At 36.4% G+C, this 23,695-nt stretch overlaps 2 protein-coding genes across 5 annotated transcripts in view; one reads left to right on the top strand and one right to left on the bottom strand.

Annotated features, from left to right (window-relative positions):
• The window catches only part of itgb4 (integrin, beta 4), a 33,495-nt gene extending 23,899 nt beyond the window's left edge, over positions 1-9,596 (top strand). For 3 of the 4 annotated variants that reach the window (XM_058785185.1, XM_058785187.1, XM_058785186.1), the window contains exons 30-42: positions 169-349; positions 524-661; positions 756-938; positions 1,066-1,200; positions 3,232-3,393; positions 4,570-4,722; positions 4,985-5,098; positions 5,792-5,941; positions 6,357-6,545; positions 6,720-6,875; positions 7,032-7,193; positions 7,502-7,609; positions 8,576-9,596. In XM_058785185.1, the coding sequence (XP_058641168.1) occupies positions 169-349; positions 524-661; positions 756-938; positions 1,066-1,200; positions 3,232-3,393; positions 4,570-4,722; positions 4,985-5,098; positions 5,792-5,941; positions 6,357-6,545; positions 6,720-6,875; positions 7,032-7,193; positions 7,502-7,609; positions 8,576-8,715 (1,971 nt within the window). In that variant the 3' untranslated portion in view covers positions 8,716-9,596. The remainder of the gene's footprint in view (positions 1-168; positions 350-523; positions 662-755; positions 939-1,065; positions 1,201-3,231; positions 3,394-4,569; positions 4,723-4,984; positions 5,099-5,791; positions 5,942-6,356; positions 6,546-6,719; positions 6,876-7,031; positions 7,194-7,501; positions 7,610-8,575) is intronic. The other variant, XM_058785188.1, reaches the window with a different exon arrangement.
• Positions 9,597-9,743: 147 nt separating this feature from the next.
• Positions 9,744-23,173, bottom strand: zgc:194990 (uncharacterized protein LOC568410 homolog). The gene is made up of 10 exons (XM_058785201.1): positions 22,949-23,173; positions 20,224-20,318; positions 19,156-19,254; positions 18,917-19,018; positions 17,396-17,560; positions 15,384-15,521; positions 15,042-15,093; positions 14,768-14,794; positions 14,587-14,613; positions 9,744-12,292 (listed from the first exon to the last, which is right to left on the bottom strand). Exons 2-10 carry the CDS (start codon positions 20,284-20,286, stop codon positions 11,733-11,735), a joined length of 1,233 nt encoding a protein of 410 aa, XP_058641184.1. The 5' UTR covers positions 20,287-20,318; positions 22,949-23,173; the 3' UTR covers positions 9,744-11,732.
• Positions 23,174-23,695: the final 522 nt, after the last annotated feature.

Genomic DNA, 23,695 nt, shown 5'->3' with positions numbered 1-23,695 from the left:
ATTATACACTGTCATATTAGAATAGATCTTGTGCTGTTTTTTAGTCCCAGCCCACTTCTGCTTGTAAAGTTTTAGAGTTGCAATATTTAATGAAATTAATATTTCAATAAACAGTAGTTTAGCTAAAAAGGCTGTTAAGAATTGAGCTGTGATTTGCTGTTTTTCTAGGTGAAGTACTGGATTTATGGAGACCCTGAGGCTGATGCTCAGGTGCTGGATGTGAAGACTCCTCAAGCCGAGTTGACTAATCTCTACCCATACTGCGACTATGAGATGCGTGTATGTGGCTACAATGCACTCGGAGAGGGCAATTACAGCGATGTCATCCAATGCCAGACTCTAGAGGATGGTAAATCAGTCTCTGGACTTTGTGTTTGTTCTAATTTTGAATTTTATTGTTTTTTTTAAGAAGCATGCATGTCGTACTTTTCTTACTTGCCTTTTCTAACATACCCGTTGATGCTTTTTTTTTTTAAGTTTCTGTCTTACAAACATGCTCATCTGCATTATTATACCTCTCTAGTACCTGGTGAACCCGGTCGCCTGGCTTTCAACGTCATCAGCCCCACTGTCACTCAGGTCAGCTGGGCGGAGCCAGCAGAGACGAATGGTGTCATTACTTCATATGAGGTTATCTACATACCCATCGACGAGGACAAGAGTACGAGTCCTAAAAACTATTTATAGAATCTGTGTGGGTCAGTATTGTAATATTTAGTGCTCCTCTGATTGCACATATTTCTTTCTCTGTTCAGAGCCTATAGGACCTTCTAAGAAGGTGATGATTGACAACCCCAAAAAGCGCATGCTGCTCATCGAGAACCTGCAGCCTTCTCAGACCTACTGTTACAAAGTGCGTGCTCGCAATAAGGTGGGCTGGGGCCCGTACAGAGAAGCCACAATCAACCTGGCTACACAACCTACCAGACCCATGTCAAGTAAGCATCTGGGAGGGAATTGAACTCAAGTTCAGACTCAAGTTCAGACCGAGCAATTGTTTAATAAATCATTGTTCTGACCGTGAATTGATTGTGGTATTTGTTCTGGTTTATATCACTCCTACAGTTCCTATCATTCCCGACATTCCCATTGTGGACGCAGAAGCTGGCGATGAATATGACAGCTATCTGATGTACAGTAATGAAGTACTGCGATCCCCAACGGTTAGCCAAAGGCCTAGCGTCACAGATCTGACTGAAGGTGGGTATCTTTTGTGATGTGGTGCACTGTTGCAACACATTGAAGTCAATGTACACCACTGTTCAAAAGTTTGGGGTCAGTACGAAAGAAATTAATATTTTAATTAAGCAAGGATCCATTAAATTGGTCAAAAGCGACAGTAAAGGGTTCTATAATATTACAAAAGATTTCAATTTCAAATAAATTCCGTTAAATTAAGCAGCACAAAAGAAATGTTCCTTGAGTACCAAATCAGTATCTTAGAATGATTTCTGAAGGATAATGTGACACTAAAGACTGGAGTAATGGCTGCTGAAAATTCAGCTTTGCCATCACAGGAATAAATGACATTTGAAAGTATACTAAAATAAAAAGTTATTTTAAATAATATTTCAAAATTTTACTGTTTCACTGTATTTTTAATCAAATAAATGCCGCCTTGTTAAGCATAAGAGGCTTTATTCAAAAACATACAAATCTTGCTGGACCCAAACTTGAACAGTAGTGTGTTTTCTGCACATCTTTGCTGAAATTACCAGGATAAATTTCAACCAGCATGGGTAAACTGGTTGGCCATGCAACTCTTGGTAAAGGGGACACCAGCACACTAGCATCCTGACAATAGTAGTCTTTTCATCAGGGATAATAGGGAAAGACTTATGTTTTTCGAAACATGTCAATGCTTGTCTGTATTGCATGCCTGAACATGTAGGTGGAATTGTTTCAAGCATTCAAAAGCTTTTCCGTGCTATGTTGACCTGTAGAAAATACTGGCCAATAGCAGTCAGACATGGGCATGGTCTGCCTTCATCTGCAGCGTAACAGGATGATGTCTTTACATCATTCGTAATGCAGCTACTGTTGAAATCGAAAGGCTCTTTCTAGTCCCCTGAAGACCCCACAATCACTTGCCTTTGCCATGGAACAATGTCGTTTTCTTTCCTTACGGCTTTGTAAAGCTGGGTGACTGGGCTCTTTATGGAAGTTGAACTTATTGTTTGTGCAGCGTTCAGGAATGTAACGTTTGGGCTCCTTTGGCTCTCATTTGGCAAGAATGATCAGACTGTTTCCTCGGCCTTGCTAAACGTCGCTAGCATCATGGATGGGCTCAGAAGACATCAGCTTCCCACCTTTTCTTCTTTCCTTCTTTGCCTAACTCTAGTTATTAAAGGAACAGTTCACCCAAATATAAAAATTCTGTCAACATTTACAGAAGGAGATTCGGATCTTTTCCATAAAATCACAGCGATTGGGGATGGACGCTTCAAAAATTACATAAAACATAAAAAAACTACCATGATTATGGTCCGTGTTGGATATAAATATACCTTTATCAAATAAACTTGAAATTAAAATGCATTTTATTTTTGTAATTTTTGGAGCTTTGTAGCCCCATTCACTTTGCCTTTTCAAAGTTTTGCCTTCCATCTCCTTTTGTATTCAAGAAAGTCATAGGGGTTTGAAAAAAGGGTAATTAATAACAGAATTTTCCATTTTGGGTGAATTAAGTTGAGCACGGACAGCACACACATCCTCTGTGCCTTGCTTGCCTCCCTACATGATTACCGAAGGCTCACGCTGGAAGCATGTCCAGCTAGTCGGTTCGGACCTGGATCTCCGTAAAGTGTCCTGGAAACTGCCTGCTGACATCATCCCCCACCGCCTGAGCCCGGCCACAGATGCCATCGATAATCATGCACAGACCCTGCCACAAGGTGAAGACCTGTCCCTGGCCGACAGCATGCCATCTACACCCAACGTCAACCCAAAGCTGTGCTAGCAAAGTCGCTTGAGTGCTAATTGGCATCAAGAGTATCAGAGTGCTAATTGGTATCTTTATGTTGACTGGTAACTCCATTGCTACCATAAAAATAGTGTTTCTTCGTCTGAATTGAGAGGCTTTCCGCAGTTTGGGACTGTTGAGGTGATTCCCTCCTCTGGGGCGCAGTTCAAAGCCTTATTCTGGAGCGCTAACTTCAACTGTGAATTCTAATGCGCTAATGTTGCTGTGCTAATTCATGATATCGTGTTCTCTCTTATATGTTCTTACAGATCAGTTTGTAAATGGAAAGTGGGACCAGAATTTCCTGTTCCCAGGAGGAAGCGGTTCCCTTTCCCGCAACGTCAGCTCCTCCTCATCCACATACAGCCATTCCTTACCCCGACCCGGTGTGACCAATCACAGCAGCAGCACAACGTACATTTCCGGCAAAGGTATCAGAGAAAAAAATAGTTGACTTAAAAATTACAATTTTGTTATCATTTAGTCATCCTCATTTCATTCCAAACCTGTATTTGTTTCTTTTGTGGAACACAACACAAAATGCCTTACTATATAATGTACCTAGAATGATCAATGACTGTCAAGCTCTAAATATACACCATAAAACTATCATGAAAGTAGTCTATGTGCACTATATATTGTGTTATATTCCAAGTTTGTTTGTTTTTTTTCAAAAGAAATTAATACTTTTATTCAGCAAGAATGTATTAAATTGATCAAATTTAGATACAATTGATAAAATTGGATTTTAAAATCTATTTAAAAAGTTCAAGAACTTGAACTTGAACTTGAACTAAAATATATTAAAAAAGAAAACATTTGTTTTTAATGTAATAAAATTTCACAATATTACTGTTTTTATTGTAATACCAAATAAATAATGCCTGGACATCAGAGATGTATTTTAAAAATATTGTAAAAATCGCACAGATTCCGAACTTTTGAACGGTTGTGCAATTTGTTATTCACAGATAATTTAAAGTAAAAAAGCGAAGGTGTTGTTCACACAAAGCAATTGTATGGCTTCAGAAGACTAGTGTCATTTGGACCACTTTTATAATATGATATTTTATAATTTTTCTTTCTGGTCTACTGTACCTTTATTTTGGAAAAGAGCAGCATGAACATTATTCAGAACATCTGTTTTTGTGTTCCATGAAAGTAAGACAGTCATATTGGTTTGGAATGACATGAGGGTCAGTAAATGATGACAGAATTTTCATTTGAGGGTTTATGAATCATTCTTTGTACATATTAGTGCTGTCAAATCGATTAATTGCAATTAATCACATCCAAAATAAAAGTTTATTTAAGAAATAACCTTATTTAAGAAATATATGTAATATATTTCTAATATGTAATATATAATGTAATATATATATATATATATATATGTATATGTGTATATATATATGTGTGTGTGTGTGTGTATTTATATATACATATAAATATACACAGTACACACAAACATATAATATGTAAACAAACTTTTATTTTGGATGTGATTAATCGATTTGACAGCACTAGTATATATGCTTCAAAAACAAACTTTTGAATCAACTGTCTCCATAATTCATTAACCAATCTTTGTTTTTCATCACAATCAGGAGGCTCGACGACACACAAATATGATCTTAGGGACGGTGGACTTCTCAAAGAAGAAGTGATCATGAGGAAGAACAGGCATTACACAGACAGTGATGGTGTGAGGGATTCTATCGTCATGGGAAACCTGTCCGGTGGATTTTTGGACAACTTAGGTAAATTAAGCCTGATAGATCTGCGTGCACAAAGCCAATGAAATTTGATATAATTCCTTGCAAGGTGCAGCTTTTGGCAAGAATCCTTGGCTCACTCTCGCTTCAATCCTGCTCTTCTTTTTCTCCCCCTTATGCCATTTGTCTTCTCTCTACACTTTTTTCTCCCGCTGTTTTCTCGTCATGCGACGGCTGCCTGCCCACCCTTTCCCGCCACACCCTGCCGTACCCTACCCCACCCTGCCGTGGCTTGGCTCTTTCTCAGGGGTCTCTAGCTTCAGCCAGAGTACAACTACCAGCTACAGTTTGAGCTCCAGAGCTCGTACTCAGTCTGAAGATATCAACGATGCACTGCAGAACCTGGATAGTGTTCTTCAGGGTGAGTGAACCTGGAAACAACCAGCAGTGCGTCAGAAGAGGGTACTTTGAAACCGTAACTTCCTTTCATAATGTAAAGTAGTTAAAAGCAGATCTTTTCGTAGGTGTACTATATATTTAAATTAAATTAAATAAAGCAATATTTATTAGGCACCTAACATTTCAGACAGCTTTGAACTTATTTATTAATCATAATTATATAAAAAGGATTATAGATTATTTACTTTAAAATATGTATGTAAAAAAGACAAAATGCAGTTCAGGGAACCAAATAAATCAGTGAATCTTTATTTTAGATCTGGTTTATTTACTTGCGTGTTTGAATGAACAATTTTTAATTTCTCAAAAATCCTGCATTGTGGTAGAGCACATTTGACTATTTTATTAGTTCACCTGGTAAGAACAAAATATGACATCAAAACGTTTTTATAATAAACAGTTGTGAGAATTAGCTTGTTACTGGAAACGTATCTGATCAAACTATTTTAGAAGCAGCTGAGCTACTGTCATACTACTGAAAAATGTAGTTCAGTTTGAAGCATCTCTGGTTTTACTTACTTACAGACTGACACACCTCAGCCAATTCCCTGCTGTTTCCCCAGTGCTGAACCAATAAAACAATTTGTGGCTGCAAAATTAAATATGTCTGTTCTGTGGTTTGACATTTTACCGTCTGCACTGCTCATGCCCTCAGACTCTCGCTTCAACCCGGGTGTTCCTGAGACTCCCAGCAGACTGGTGTTCTCTGCCCTGGGGCCCACGGCCCTGAAAGTGAGCTGGCAGGAGCCCCACTGTGAGACAGATGTACTGGGCTACTGCGTCCTGTACCAGCTACTCAATGGAGGTGATTTAAAGTTTAAAGTTGTCATATCTATTCATTAATAAAATTTATGAAAGTATGTTCAATTATATAGTATAATTTATCAACTTATTGCCATATTAAATGTGTATCAAAATAAATTGCTGAAATAATTGAATAGTAAAATAATAGATCAACTTAATTTTTACATTTAGTTAATTTATGATCTCAAATGTTCATATACACACATATATATATATATATATATATATATATATATATATATATATATATATATATACATACACACACACACACACACACACACACACACACGTATACATATTATATACTTTAATTTAGCAGTTTACTTATATACTCTATATATGATGTGCATAATAACAGATGATGTCTATTTGATGTCTATTAATGTTTTGATTGTCTTGTGTTTCTTTTATAGGTGAGGTAAAGCGTATTGAAGTCAACAATCCTGCTCAGAACTCTGTGATGGTTCAGGATCTCCTGCCCAACCACTCCTACATCTTCAAAGTGAAGGCCCAGAGTCGAGAGGGCTGGGGTCCTGAGAGAGAGGGAGTCATCACCATTGAGTCTGCTGTCGACCCCAAGAGTCCACTGAGCCCAATGCCAGGTGAGAGCACCTTCAATCTGAAATTATTATTTTTTGGACCTATAGGGGCCAAAGTAGTTGATACCAGCATTAGCAGTGGCAACTATCCTGAAATCTTCATTAAATATGAACACATTATTGTGTGCATGTATCATTTACTAAACCATGCATGTATGTGTGTGTGCTGTCATTCAGGATCTCCATTCACACTCAGCACTCCCAGCGCTCCAGGACCTTTGATCTTCACAGCTTTGAGTCCAGACACACTGCAGCTGAGCTGGGAGAAACCTCGCAAACCCAACGGGGACATCCTGGGCTACGTGGTTACCTGTGAACAGCTGCACGGTGGAGGTCAGACACCCCACCTTCTTTATTTTCTTTTTGACTTTTGACATATCTGAACTTTGAATTCACATAAATGTCCACAGCAGTCACAACTGCAATAATCAGAAACAACCCCTGTTCTTTAGCGTCCTTGTTAAGACTCTATTTTTGGTGTCCTTGCAGGAGATCTTCGTTCCTTCCAGGTGAATGGCAACGCTGCAACGTCTTTGACTGTGTCTGACCTGAAAGAAAACATGCCATACAAATTCAAAGTTCAAGCCCAGACCACGCAGGGCTTTGGACCAGAGCGAGAAGGCATCATCACCATCGAATCCCAAGATGGAGGTATGCTGGACATTACAACAGTGTGACAGAGAGAGTGATATGATAGTGTGTGCCTTTTTATGATATGTATCTCACTGTTAACTGTTCAATGTTTCAGTAATATAAAATACTATGGGTCAATCAATTTGCAATTGATAAAATCAAATCTTGCCCTGTATTACTTTCTGCTGAATATTTTGTTTAACTCCGAAATACATTGCATTGTATCTTATGTCGTCTTTGAGGAATATCACTGGTAATAAACTTTGTTTGTTGAAGCTTTTTTTTTTTTTTTTAATCATCTCTTCTTCTTTTCTGGTCCTTCTCAGGCTCCATGTCACAATACAGCAGTCATTCAGTCACAAAGAAAGACGTGTTCAACCTGCCAACAGAGATTACTTCACACACCATGTTCTCAGAACCCTTCGTGTCTCCAGGTAACAACACACACTGCATCTTCCAGGGTTGAGCAAAATTCACAATCGAAGAGTTTGTTCCTTTTCGATTTATCAGTTACAGTTTCAGTTGAGTTGGCCTCACAGCATGTTTTAATGTCTAATTATGCTTATGTATTTTGTGATATGTAGATTTTTTTTTTTTTCTCAAATTATTATTTTTCTAAAAAAAGACAAATTTCAGTTGAATACTAACAAACCACAAAAATAAATAAAAAATTAACATTTGAACCTATTGATTAATATTTATGTTTGACTCTTTGGAGTAAATTAGACCACAGTGTGAAATTAAGATTTACTACTATTTTTTATTAAATGAATGCAATATGTTATAATATTTAATATAAACCTATGAAACATAATTAATTCATTTTAGGTAATTATGCTTATTTTGTGATATGTAAAATACATACTTATCAAAAAAATCTGTAAACTTAAGTTCAATATTATCTAATGAACGCAATTTTTTTATTTTAATTAACAGGTTTTAATTTCACAATACCACAAAATGTTCAGCACATTGTTTTCAGAAAGTAAAAAAAAAAAAAAAAACTATTGATTTAACCTATTGATTATTATTAAAATAGACCTAATATGAATAATGTTGGTCGGACTTTATTTTAAGGTCCAATTCTTGCTATTAACAAACCATTAACTATGACTTTTGCCTCAATAAACTCCTAATTTGCTGCTTATTAATATAATTTATTAAATTAAATACACATTTATATTGGTGGTATATCAATTATCTAACATTTCTGGAAATACCACACAGTATGTCGTATGTATGATAATGTTATAAAAATGTATTATAAACTTAAAGCAGTTAATACATTTGATTTCATTCCATTTTTTTTTTTTCTATTTCAGTTAATTAAATTCTAGACTTTATTGCAGTATAAATGTTTCACACCATGTTCTCTGTGTCTGATGTGTGTTTTTTTCTAGACGGGATGATGATGATGTCGAGCAGGCAGATCACAGAGTCGGGCGGCACCATCACGCGGCAGGTGGAGATGGTGCAGAGGGGTGTGATGTCCAGCAGCACCGTCACTAAGAAGGTGGAGAGACAGTACTTCGAGGCCTAATTTAACTTCCTTTTTTGCCTTCAGCTGAAATCACATGGCAGAGCAGCAGTACCAAAACACGCTAAAATCAAACTAGAAACTTTCACAGACCAATGTGCACAACATATGGTGTTTATGTGAGCATGAGAACAGCTGAGTGCTTGGATTCCTCGGATTATTGCTCATAAAGACCAAAGTCTTCAAGCCTTTGTTGAATGTAAAGACTTGAAACCTTTTAGTGTTATCGCTTCCAAACAGGTGTTTGTTCAAACTTTTGGCATCAATCCATGTTTCATGTAGTGTTTGTGAGAAATGTTATTTCTCATTTGAGCTAGATTGCATTCATTTTGACGAGGTTTGAATTTGGCAGGTTTCATATCATGATGTTTATATCGTTGATGTTGCTTTCGAGATGTATCAAGTTATTTGAGCATGTACGTTTTCTATACGTATTTTCACATCAAGTATGCCATGTCTCTTGAATTAACTCATTAGGCATTTTCAGTTTTTTTACTCATTTGCAAAAAATGTTGCAACACAAGAGCGCATACATATGGACTCGATTCTTAGGACTGTAAATATGTTACTGAGGTTTGTTTTTTACTGCCTGGTTGCAAGATGTGCTGTTGTAACTTCAGGCGTGTGGCTGTCATTTCAGATGACATAAAATCTGCCAGGTTTGTACACTGCTGGCAATAATCTCACACCTATGTACCACTGAATTATATTTTTACTGCCTTTAATAATTTGTATGGCACTTTTGACTTGGGGAAAAAAATATCTTTTTTTAGAGTTTTATATTAAAATTGCATTTCACACCATCATATTCAAGCTGTAGTACGTAGTATGCAAAACATCTCACTGCATATTAGTTCAGCGCACCAATAAATCATCCTACCACAGTCGACTCCTTGTGTGTTAGCTTTGTTTATTGGAAACAGATTTAGGTGCAATTGAATGTTTTTAGCACACTGTGAAATGACCTAATGAAATGCTTTACATTGATTGGAGGAGTATGTACTGACACTGCCCTCTATATGCTTTCTTATGTTACTGACAAATAAAAAAAACATGGAGTTGAATGTGGTTATATCCAATACTTGCTAAATCTAGATTTGGGGAAAAATAGTGTATTCAGATTAGCAAAAGAATACCTTGGATTTGGCTATAATCTTATTTTAGGCCATGCTCTTAAAAACAATGTAAATGAACATATTATATGGGTAGATAGATGTAAGAAAAAATCAATCACAATTTAGTATGCAAATAAAACAATTCAGTATAGAAATATTACAATGACAATCACTGTCAGTTCCATTTTGAATTTTGAACGTTCTATGAAATTTGAGTGAGTAGATTTTACAAGTTTAATTTCTTAAAATAAAAAGATTATCTGTAAAACAAAGTCTGAATGGAATCTGTACACTAAGCAGTTCGAGCTAAACTAATTGCAGAAAAGAAATGTGACAAAAGCACTTAAAATATCAACTTTTTAGTGGAATAACAAACACATTACCAGCACTCATGCATCAGTATGTTTGAGCAAACAAGCCCTTATTATATTTTTTAAAGAATTTGTTTTAGTAGCTGCACAAGAATGTAATTTGTTAAAATCAATTCTATCCCAGATTAATATGCATAGACAAATATGCCATTTGTAGGCTGATTTCCTGAAAAATTGAAAACTGCATGCTGACCGGTCTTGCACAGCAAGAATAGGTGTGTTCAACTTCAACTCTGCAATATTTTAGTACCACTTATATACTAATATATATTCTGAATTAATTTTATGTTTCTGTTTTCATTTAATTTAAGTTTTAGTAATTTTTTTGTTATTATTATTTTAAAAGTGTTTTAGATTTTAGTTTAGTTTTAATTACTTTAGTAATTTAGTAATACAGTGCCTGTATAAAACCACCTATATTATTTAGGAAAAATACCAATTAAATGGGATCTAATTTTTTTTTTTTTTTTTTTTTTTTACCAGTTTTATTGATAAATATATCAAAATATAACACTTATATTTTTGAACGGTTATAAAAACAGTTTTGTGTGCATTAGCGGCAATATGCGTTGAGTCAGAAATCTATGCAGTGCTGCATGAAGTTAAACACACCTATTAGTTCAACCAGTAGAGTGCTGCAGGGATGATGTATTTTTGTAGGCCAAAACCCGTAAATGAGTTTTTAGTATTATAACACTTTCAGTCCTGTGGTTTTCTGAAAGGTTTTTGGTTAAATACCTGAAATAAGGTCTGTGTTTAACACAAGCTCAATATATTTTCATGTTTAATTCTACAATATAAAATACATCAGTAATACTTCACATGATTTTTAAAAAATATTTTACTTGTCTTGAAAAAGGCGGTTGCTAACAAGTGGCTAAATGGGACTATAGAGGTTAAAGGTCAAGCTGAACAGGTAAACTCATCTTCTCACATGTCTGCTTTCACAGCCTCACAGGGTTTTATAATCATGGTCTTACAAACTATTCACAAACAGAATTATTAAAAAAAAATACTGAAAGAATTGTCAGAAGTGATGGTGACGTTGAAGTCATGCAACCATGGCGTAGTTAGTTTATAGCCAACATTTAGCTTTTTACTTCTGGCGATTGTATTTAGGCTTCAAAATTTGTGTTTTGAAAAGTTGTGTTCATTTGTGAATATGAACTTTTTGGTAACAGATCTTATTTTCTGTAATAATCCAAAAGTTTTAAATTACCATCATTACAAAAGCCAATGGAAAAATCCTATTGAGTTTTTGTTGAGGGAATCAGGTTTATGCAAACTTCCAGACTGGCCTACAAAAATATATCATCACTGCAGCTCTCTCTGTGACAAGTCATGGGCGGGACTATCTGTTTGACCAATCAGATTGTTTAACAACAGTATTTTAACATTTCCTTAGTGATGCTAGTGGTGCAGATTTCACAGCTTTAGCTGCTCTAAAAAATGTAAAATTCTCTCTATGCTTCTATTTTTTTGCAAGCATTGATCAATTACTGTTGTTTTATGCGTAAGGATTGTGCGTACATTATTAGCAGAACAGACATTGTCCCTTACAGAGACATCGCTCCCTCAGGTCTGCAGGCCTGATCACCATCTCACGCACCATCTCCACCGTCCCAAACACCGGGTAAAGCTTCTCTGTGAACCTCTCGCTGTATGTGTAGATGTGTGCACGCTTCTGGGTGTCATAGAAGGATAGCTGCCCCTCCTCATAGTCCAGATAGACCCCCACCCTCCGCGGGATGAGTGACTGGGGAAGGGGTGTGGGTGGTGTGGTCAAGGCCTTGAGCTCGGAGCCCCGCTCCAGCCTGAGGGTCAGGTATCCGCTCTGGGTGTTCAGCGGTCTGTAGCCTTTGCAGAGAGCTGATTCTTTGGCCACCCCGAGACGCCAATCACGGTCGCCCACTTCTACCTCCCAGTACCGGCGTCCTGACGAGAAGCCTTCAGAGCCGAGACAGCACCACCAGCCGTCGAAGCGCCGCAGGCTGTGGGGAACCTCACGACGCTCCAGACCGCACTGCATGCGCTTGCAGTCCTCAGACAGAACCAGAGCAGGGTTAGCCGTCTCTGGGTCAAGAGTCACCTCCACTGGAGAACAGAGCAGCACTTAGTTAGATTTATGTCTTACACAAGGATTCTTACAGTTCTCAAGAAATTGACAGTGGATAGAAAAAACTGCACACTGCCAGTTTAAACACTGCCTAATTTTGATGTAGATATATATATATATATATATATATACAGTGGGTACGGAAAGTTCTTTTTTTTTCCTCATTAATGTACACACAGCACCCCATATTGACATAAAAACACAGAATTGTTGACATTTTTGCAGATTTATTAAAAAAGAAAAACTGAAATATCACGTGGTCCTAAGTATTCAGACCCTTTGCTGTGACACTCATATATTTAACTCAGGTGCTGTCCATTTCTTCTGATCATCCTTGAGATGGTTCTACACCTTCATTTGAGTCCAGCTGTGTTTGATTATACTGATTGGACTTGATTAGGAAAGCCACACACCTGTCTATATAAGACCTTACAGCTCACAGTGCATGTCAGAGCAAATGAGAATCATGAGGTCAAAGGAACTGCCTGAAGAGCTCAGAGACAGAATTGTGGCAAGGCACAGATCTGGCCAAGGTTACTGCTGCACTTAAGGTTCCTAAGAGCACAGTGGCCTCCATAATCCTTAAATGGAAGACGTTTGGGATGACCAGAACCCTTCCTAGAGCTGGCCGTCCGCCAAACTGAGCTATCGGGGAGAAGAGCCTTGGTGAGAGAGGTAAAGAAGAACCCAAAGATCACTGTGGCTGAGCTCCAGAGATGCAGTCGGGAGATGGGAGAAAGTTGCAGAAAGTCAACCATCACTGCAGCCCTCCACCAGTCGGGGCTTTATGGCAGAGTGGTCCGACGGAAGCCTCTCCTCAGTGCAAGACACATGAAAGCCCGCATGGAGTTTGCTAAAAACACCTGAATAAGATTCTCTGGTCTGATGAGACCAAGATAGAACTTTTGGCCTTAATTCTAAGCGGTATGTGTGGAGAAAACCAGGCACTGCTCATCACCTGTCCAATACAGTCCCAACAGTGAAGCATGGTGGTGGCAGCATCATGCTGTGGGGTGTTTTTCAGCTGCAGGGACAGGACGACTGGTTGCAATCGAGGGAAAGATGAATGCGGCCAAGTACAGGGATATCCTGGACGAAAACCTTCTCCAGAGTGCTCAGGACCTCAGACTGGGCGAAGGTTTACCTTCCAACAAGACAATGACCCTAAGCACACAGCTAAAATAACGAAGGAGTGGCTTCACAACAACTCTGTGACTGTTCTTGAATGGCCCAGCCAGAGCCCTGACTTAAACCCAATTGAGCATCTCTGGAGAGACCTAAAAATAGCTGTCCACCAACGTTTACCATCCAACCTGACAGAACTGGAGAGGATCTGCAAGGAGGAATGGCAGAGGATCCCCAAATCCAGGTGTGAAAAACTTGTTGCATCTTTCCCAAAAAGACTCATGGCTGTATTAGATCAAAAGGGTGCTTCTACTAAATACTGAGCAAAGGGTCTGAATACTTAGGACCATGTGATATTTCAGTTTCTTTTTTAATAAATCTGCAAAAATGTCAACAATTCTGTGTTTTTCTGTCAATATGGGGTGCTATGTGTACATTGATTTTAGCAAATGGCTGCAATATAACAAAGAGTGAAAAATTTAAAGGGGTCTGAATACTTTCCGTACCCACTGTGTATATATATATATATATGATTGATTATCTTAAACTCAAGGATACATTAAATTAGTGAAAAGTAACATTAGGCACATTCTATCTCAAATTATATTCATCAAAAATCCAGTGAAAATGCTTTAAGGTTTCAACAAAATGTTATTAGAATGATCTTCTGAAAGATCAGTGACACTGAAGACTGGTGAAATGATGCTGAAAATTCAACTTTACACAGAATAAATTACATTTTACAATATATTAAAATAAAAAGAAATTAGTGCTGTCAAACAATTAATCTCATCCAAAATAAAAGTTTGTTAACATAATACATGAGTGTGACCTGTGTATTTATGTATATACAAATACATGCATGTATATATTTAAGAAAACATGTTATGTTTATATATAATATAAAATATAATAACATAAATACTGTATGTGTGTATTTATATATACATAAATAAACAATACACACACAAATATTATGTAAACAAAAACTTTTATTTTTAATGTGATTAATCAGCACTAAAATAAATATTTACAAATATTTTAATACTAATATTGTTTTACTGTATTTTTGATCAAATAAATGCAGTCTTGGTGAGCATAAGTGACTTAAAAGACATAAGAGACCTTATCAACTTTTGACACATACCTGCAGCATCACATACCCAGTTCCACACTGAAACGAAAAGCAACATTTCTGTGTTACTAAATAAATATTAGAAATAACAGAAACTATTGCATTGAGAGCCTTGATGGCTATGGCTGCTGAATGCATTTAAACAACATTAAAAATTTCTTTATTTGATTGATTGAACCTATTAACCTCTCACCTATGTGTGGAATGTAGCCTGTGCAATCTAAAGAAGATCAGAGAGAGAAAGATGATCAGAAAGCCTGTTTTCATATCTAAACTAATAAAACTGCTGGACGTGATTTTTGGAATATACAGTATTGTTTTCCAGAAAATACTAGACTATCTGATTTATAAGCTTTGTTTTTGAAGTCCCACTTGGTGCCACTAGTGGAGCAGAAATCACTTACAGCATCTGTAGATAACTATCCTTCAAAATCAATTCTGGGACATTAATGTCATTGCCTTCTCACCGATCTTCTGGGTCTTTTGTTTTTGTCCCAGCCACAGTCTTGGAATGAGCTCCTACAAAAACACAGTTGTGCGTAATGTCAGTGCTGCTGGTTATTAGATAAATAAAAAATGAAATCTTTGACAAAATCTTTGAATGTTGTATATGAAGATAACTCTAAATCTAGTTTTTTATGTTATCATGTTTGTATTGTGTTTTATTGTTAGTTAAAATAACCCAACTGCAGTTTGATTGAGATTAATTGGAGTGCACAATGAAAAAAACGTGATTTTTGAAAATTGTTAAAAACGGAGTTATCTGTTTTTGCAAGTGAACTCTTCAAATGTTTTCAGAGGCATCACACCTTGTCCAGATGTTCCCCAAGCACAACCCCTATGAGCAGCTCCACAGCAGACTGCAGGTGTGACAGGTGACCCCGCTTCCACTGCAACTCCACGTCATCCAGCATCATCAACACCGCCTCACCCGGCCAGATACCGTGCTGAGAGAGAAAGACCAGAAGCAAATACACATTTTTAGAAACAGCCGCTTTCAAAGTTTTCGAAAATGTTCATTTGTGCACGTGTCAAAGGCAGATCAATGGAGTTGTTTGTAATGAGAGAACGAGAGATGATACTTCACTAACAGTATTTACTGATATAGAGTTACACACAAATTACTCCTAAGAAAAACAAGGACTCTGAGAAAGGAATGAATTATTGATTAGGCATGAGAAAGGTAATGCTATATTGAAAGGATACATGTCCCTATAGACTTAAAGGTGTGTAATTTTATGGATGTTTAAATGCTTTCTCGTATCCAGGTTAATGTGTGACAACTAATAGCTAGCCATTTGAAGGTTGACCTCCCTGAAGAGCGTTAACACTGCGGCTCTGAGACGCTTCAAATCATCTGCCTCAACCATGATGTGAGTTTGGGCTGTTTAGCTATTTAGTATACGAAAGAGCAAATTTATTCAGATAATGTTGCATAATGCATACACTCTTAAAAAAAAAAGGTTGCAAAAGAGCGATGCCACAGAAGAACCATTTTTGGTTCCATAAAGAACCTTTCAGTGAACATTTCCTAAAAAAAGGCTTTCTTAATGAGAAGAACATTTACAGCAGTAAGCTGAGGAACATTTTCCCACTTTAAAGAATCTTTTATGCAATGGAAAGGTTCCATGGATGTCAAAGTTTCTGCATGGAACCATAGATGCAAATAAGAACATTTATTTTTAACAGTGTAGTACTTTGAAAAATTGGAGGTAGTCAAGGTTTCTGGAGGTTTTATGACTTTAAGACCAAGTTAAAAAAAAAAAGTAATAAATCGAAAGGAACACAATACGTCAATGTGTTGTCTAAATGTAAATGTCTACAGAGTACACAAGTTATATTAGCAACACTAACTCATAATTCACTTTATTAAAAAAATTATTTAAAAAGTTAATTTATCTTGATTTGAGGATGTTAACATATTTCAATTGCAAACTATCCCTTTAATGAGTTTCTTTCTTCTGCTTAATACAAAAGAAGATATTTTGAAGAATGTTGGTCAACAGTTTCTGGTAGCCATTGACTTCAATAGTATATATTTTTCCACCTGACTACCAGCAACTGTTTGGTTACCCACATCCTTCAAAATATCTTCTTTTGTGTTCAACAGAAGAATGAAACTCAAACAGGCTTAAAACATCTTGGGTATGAGTAAATGATGACAGAAATTCGATTTTTGAGTGAACTGTCCCTTTAAGAACTTTTTAAGACCTGCAGAAATCCTGGTAGGATATTGTCTACACCATGCAGTATGCAGTAAACTAAAAGCGTTTGGCAAATCTGTCATTATTGTAAATGAAAAACAATACGGTAAGTCTAATTTATACGGCTTAGCGGGCTGTGCATGTCTCTCTCAGGTCAGTCAGTGAGGTCGTTTGTAATCAACCCAGTCTGACAAGAGGATCATAGCAAGGTTAATATCTTAATTCTTAATCAGAGAGCAACCCGAGACTAAGACCAATAGAGAGAGTAAGATGCCTCATTTAAAGCATGGATTGATATTAAATTACACGCTAACAAACCAATTACTCTGACAAAATGAGAGAATGTTGTAACCATTAACATATTTATGGATACAAACGTATTTGCTATGTAGAGGCTCATATAAACTACCAGACAAAAGCTTGTACAATGCTTGAATAAATTACTTTAAAGGCTTATGCTTTGTAGACAAATATAATGTATGTCTGCCTACGAATTTGTTTTGCAGTTTTTTTTAACATGTTTTGTATGAATGGTTTCAATGCTGTTTGAAAAGCAACCCAGAATGCATCTTATGAAGTTAGATTTGATAGTGTATATGCAAATGAATCTTCCTCACCGGGTGTCTGTTGCGCTGTCCTCTGGTCCAGTCCATAATGATCCTTTTGTACGGGCCCATGTCACATTCTCCTCCCTGCTCCAGCATGCTCAGTAACTGACTCTTCCAGTCCCGCTTTTCTGGATGCAGATCAGCATAAACTTGCATAGGCGTCTCAGTATTTTCCTGCATAATGAGAAAAAAAACAAAAAACAGATGACCTGGAATATAGCATGCAGGTTATGGACTTTTATGGTGCTTTCGAATATTGAAATCTCCAGTCATATGGCTTTGGAATGAATATAAACTACATCTGGACAGTTGAATGTCTGTATCATCTCTATGACATAAAATCTTTAATAACCACATCTAGAGAACTTCTGATCTAAATCCCTCAATGCAATTACATTTTGCAACATACAGTATTTTTGATTCAATATCAGTAACTCTGAAAATAATTGCCTCAATAACTTGAGCCCCTTGAGCTGACATTTATGACGCAGTAACCTTTTTAATAAACAGCCCGTGTCTAACTCAAATCAATTACTTTGATTTCTCAGACGCAATGTGCTGACAACAAGCTTTTTTAAAAGTACACTAAATCCGTGAGGCGGACGCCCTGGAGCGAACTACAGCTCAAGGACACAAAAGTACTGCAGACTCTACTATAACTTAAAAACAAACCACGATTAGAGCTTGATCCTTTGAAAACTGACACAGAATTTTAAACCCTTAAGCCACTGGAGCTGTCAGTCAGCCTGATGGAAACAGACTAGCTGGTTACTATGGGAACTGGTGGCAGTTTGTGTCTAAAGAAGGATTTTTTCTAAATATAACACGAGGCTCGAACCAACCAACATCAGCCTGTAATTAAAGCCATGCAGATCCTGAGAAACAACAGCTGTCTGAAAAACAGAGTGTGAATACAGGGCAATCAGGCGACTGTATTTACTGAGGAACAGGATTGTGGATCATTCACAAATTAACTGAGAATGCTTTTTACATTTCGAATGATATCCCGTACAAAGAAGTAGTGTCACTTCATTTTAAGGTTCAAATCTCACTATTAACAAAACATTAACTACGACTTTTGCCTCAATAAACTCCTAAGTTGCTGCTTATTAATAGTTAGTAAGGTAGTTGTTAAGTTTAGCTATTGGGCAGGATTAGGGATGTTGAATGGCAAGTGCTAAAAAACAGCCAATATGTTAATAATACGCATGCTAATAAGCAACTAGTTAATATTCAGAATTGTTCCCTATACTAAAGTGTTACCAGAAGTAGAATTCAAATTAATTTCACTGCTCTTATAATGTTTGCATAAAAATATGAATTTCATTTTTCAGTGTGAATTACACAAATTGTTATACATAAACATAACATTTATATTTCATTATACAGTAATTTTCTCAAAATCTCATAAACTTCCCAGAATTCTATTTTAGTCTTGATGAAGCAGCTTGCAAAATATAATCGTTCTGAATTTGTTGTTCAATTCAGTAAATTCATCTGCCTGTGGTTCATTTCAGCTCAGGTTCTAACCTTCATCTCCAGGATGTTGGCGGTCTCCACAATGAACTCTCGACAGGCGTGTGGAGGCCATACGTCCTCTCCGGTCCAGATGTAAGCCAGAATATCTGACCTCTGAAAGACATCAGCATAAGAGCTTCCAGCAGAGATACACAGAGTTTGAAAATGTGTGTGGAAATGTATTTAATAACAGACTACAGAGCTGGAGAAAAGCCAGGTAGAGGCACAATGTAACCATATATTTGTCTGACCTGACAGATCCTGTTGAGTTCTCGCGCGAGCTCCATTATAAACAGCTGACTCTCTGTTAACGGCTCCTTCTTCACGTGTTTCACTCTCTTCCGCGTCTCCTGCACAGACAGTAGGGATTTATGGAGTAACTAAGGCTCCATCAAGGAATATAATAGCTAAACTTGTTTTTGTTTTTTTCTGAAAGTCATGAACATCACCACATCTCAAATTTTGTATTGTTCCATTATGGGCTGCAAATGACAGTATTTGGATTACAACTGTCGACTAATTTAATAGCTAGCATTTTATTTATCTACATACACATAATGAAATAATATTTTCATATTAACAATATTTTACACATTTTCCACAAGTTTAACAAGCTTGACTGGAAATGATTATATTCAAAATAAAAAAATACAAGAATAATCAAATATACAAGTGAATATTTTCCTTAATTTTCCGTATTTTCTTCATCTTACATTTCAATTTGCAGCAGGAAAAATTGTTGTGATGATGCCACAACTAAACTAGTTTTAATAAAAGTCAACTCATCTGACATAAAAGCACATGTAGTTGTGCCAAACATTTTATGTAGTCTATCCTAAATGCACACAATTACTGTATATCATATTTTCATATTAAATAATTAAATCATATTTCATAATTTCTTCATATGTTTTGACAAATGAGCCCTGACTGTAAATAACTATATTCAGTATAAAAGTGACATATACAAATATATTCTGTTCACAAGTGATATTTACCTTAATTTTCCTTATTTTCTTCATACGCCACATGTCTCACATTTCATTGTGTCTCATTGATAAACAAGTACACTACTTTATCAGCGGGAAATATTGTTGGTTGTGGTGTAAACGACGTCACAACTAAGTTATTTTGATAAAAATCAACTCATCGTAAATAAAAGTGTCTGTAGTTGAAGTTCATAGCTCATAGCTAGCATTCTACCTAGCCCATCCCTAATACACACAATTATATAATATTTCTGATATTAATGAGTTTCTCCTGAAAAAATCCCCTGTTGCAACAAATGAATGAATGAATGAATGAATAACCTACTGTACCTTCAGACGAAACTTGAGCTTCTTGGCTGGCTCAATGAGGAACTGAAGGCAATCTTTCATCATATTGGACAGCCTGATGTGACCCTATTAGAAATCTGAAAGAGACGGAATGCAGAAAACAGCAAAAGAGGGAAAGAGAGAGATTTGAGTTATTTAAGATCAGTGTAACAGCTGAGAAAGATGGAAGGGGTTTTCAGCAACTCAGCAAACTCAACACAGACTCAAGCTGCAACAACGCATTATTTTTTGATCGCTCTGCTCCGATCAGCTAGTTACGACAGTGGGTCCAGGTCCAGAGAGACCTGAGGAAGCAGCGAGAGCACTTTTAATGGGTGCTCGGGGACAGAGTGGGATGTAATTGTGCTGAATCAGCACGTCTTCTCAGCGTTTCTCCAGCACACCCACACAACCTGCCAGAGCACCTCAACACTCAGTCGATTCCTTATTCCAGCCCCAAATCTTCACAAACCAATGCTAAAATGTTGAAAAGCAGCTTATAATATACACACAACATGGCACAAACGGCCACTAGTGAAATGGCTTCTATTTCACATTTTCTAATTCAATAAAACATCTTTAATTACAAATTATATTATAATCATGATAATTTGAGACAAATGAAAATTTGAAAGAAAAAAAAAAAAAGATTTTCATGATGTCATAAAAAAAAAAAAAAACTCAGGTAATTTTGACATTAAATGGAGTAAACCCCAAACTTTATAATTTGGAAAATCTTCATTCTTATTTCCTAAAAAACTGTCCATGATGGAAAGTTTTTATTGATATTTATGAAATCAGCATCATCAAATTAGGAAATATTAAGCCTTTTTTTATTGCCTTCTTTTTAAGATGCAGAACTTTGAATAATAAGCTTAAACACACCACCAGTTTGTCCAGCCAACAAAACAAACTAATTTATCTCTGTACACATACTTTATTACAAGGTATGGCTGATCTAAGAAATATTCACAATATTTCTTTGTTTTAAAATGTTTTTTTCTGTTTATTTCCAGATTTAAATTAGCCTACATTTTAAATGTAGTCTTAGACTTCAGAACAGCATGCATTTTTCAGGTTAACAATAAAAATGAAGAATAAAAGAGGTATCCAATAAAGAAGTTTTTTACATTTACATTATGCGTTGAAAAATTTAATTGCCACCATATGTCACAAATCCCTAGGAAACCATACATACAACATATAAAATTAAGTCAATTCCTTAATTTTATGTTATTTTGGTGCACAATGCACTCTTGTTTTCTGTTCGGCACAGTGGTGCAATGTCACACCAAAGAAACTACTTCAGCTTCCTTGCATTTATTTATGATTAACTATACTTGAATGAACATGGTCGAACTCTGATAAGCTTTTATTAATGATATGCTATATTCTGAACTAAATTATGTGCCCAAAGTAAATGCAATCATGTTTCTCTGGTGTGCAATATTTTTTTATTTAGGCTCTAATTAACTCACTCTCGTTCATTTATGATCAAATAAAACTGCTGACTGCTGACTGCAGACGAATGAACATGACTAATAAAGGAGATAAAAGTTTGTACATTTACATGGTGCACTGAGAAAAATGCACTGCCCTATAGATCACAAATTCCATACATTGACTTCATTTTTGATCAGCTATACCTTAAAGTATGTGCACAAGATTTATTTATTTTATTAGCTGGACAAACTGGTGGTGTGTTTCAGCGTATTAATCTAAAACCCAACCTTTGGTGGAGTTACATCCACCAAACTTGGCTCAGACCTTCAGCCTTTACTGACCTAATAAGCTTTCTTTTTATACAACAGAATGGACAAAAGTCATGAGCAGCACCCTAGAAACAACCCAGAACACTCAATTTACTGCATAGCAACACCCTAGCAACCACTCAGACACATTAGCAGCCACTCCATCAATCTGTATAACTGCATGAGTATTAATCAAACTGTATAGCACTTTGACTGTCTACGCCAAAAGTACGCCTTGTCAGGTTCGTCTTGTGCTGCAGTGCGCACTTGTTTTCATCCTGGCAGATTGTTGGCATTGTCACACCACGTGTCCGGTCTAACAGGGACAGATTAAAGAGGTCCTGACAGATTCAGACACACAAACCACGTGAACGAGCACAAGGTGCAGATCTCCCGAACCCACACTGATCCTTTAAGCGAATTAAACCAGTACAGCCCTGTGTGTATTTTTGAGCATAAGTGAGTAGGTGGTGTTGGATGTAGTTAAAATAAAACCTAAAAAAAAAAAAAAAAAAGAAAGAAAAAAAGGCTACTGAAGACAGACTCCTTCGTAGGTATTAAAATGCGAATATTACGTATTTGCATTTTATTAATACAATAAATAATGATAAAAGTTATTATTATTATTAAATATCATTGCTATTAATATTAATAATCGAATCTTATAATATTAATAATATACTTAATAATAATCTCATGTGTTACTATGACCATTTAATTATCCTTATCAGCGCTTTTAGAAAACCTAAATAATAGGCTACACTTATTCTTCCATTAGGTTTATGCAGAATGTACATTATTGCAGATGACAAAAAAGGCAGAAGATAAATGGAGACGTCACAATACACTTCAAACTCAGAGAAGCGCAATGCAGTCATAATATTACGCAGGTGCTCGCATATTCAAAAGTCATTAAACAGCAGCAGCACCGTTGCTGGTGACAGAATAGAAAGTTTACTAAGATGAAAGTCACATACCTTTCTATTGAACCTTTTGAAATATCCTCAGAAAGTTTTTTTTACATCACAGCCTCATTTGATGTTAGTGCATCTCGTTGCTCGTTGTCTGAATGGCCTCGCCTCAGCAGTCACTACAGGAGTGTGTGGGGAATCTCGTGGTGACCAATCAGCGTTCACACGTCTTGGTACTTTAGTTATTAAGCTTTTGTCGCGGAGTGATTAACGGTCGTGTATTTCCGTAACGTTCCCGAAAGACTCCTCGTATATTTCCGTTACATTTCCGAAATAAGACGAGTGCCTTCTCCTCAGCTTGTTATTTAAAAGACACCCAACAGAGGACGCCGTTGTCTAACCTTTCTTACATTGTTTGCTCTAATTCTTCGACGCAGTTCTTTAAATTCTACCGTCTCAAACCGGAATATGCATTTATATTATATTTGTAACCTCTTAACTTTCTATTTTTAACCTCTGTTTTGTATTACAGATTTTCTCAACTGCTTACACACAAAATCTTTACTTGTCACACAATTTCTGAATCCTGACACTCAAAACACCAGAACCACACACCAAATCTGCAAAACCACAATTCTTGGCCTTTGACTCAGTTTTCAATTTCATTCAAACACTTTTTGCAAAACTCAACACAGTTCTCTATGTAACACACACAAATCTAACAGGAAATAATATTATGTCAAAGGTGTTTGCAAATGTTTGCTTTTGAGATGTGTTTGTGATATTTTGAATGCAGTGCGTCATTTTGCAAGA

The sequence above is a fragment of the Onychostoma macrolepis genome, chromosome 08, assembly GCF_012432095.1.
Source record: "Onychostoma macrolepis isolate SWU-2019 chromosome 08, ASM1243209v1, whole genome shotgun sequence".
Taxonomy (NCBI): domain Eukaryota; kingdom Metazoa; phylum Chordata; class Actinopteri; order Cypriniformes; family Cyprinidae; genus Onychostoma; species Onychostoma macrolepis.
Note: the sequence above shows the minus strand (reverse complement) of the source record. Positions and strands in the feature narration are given on the sequence as shown.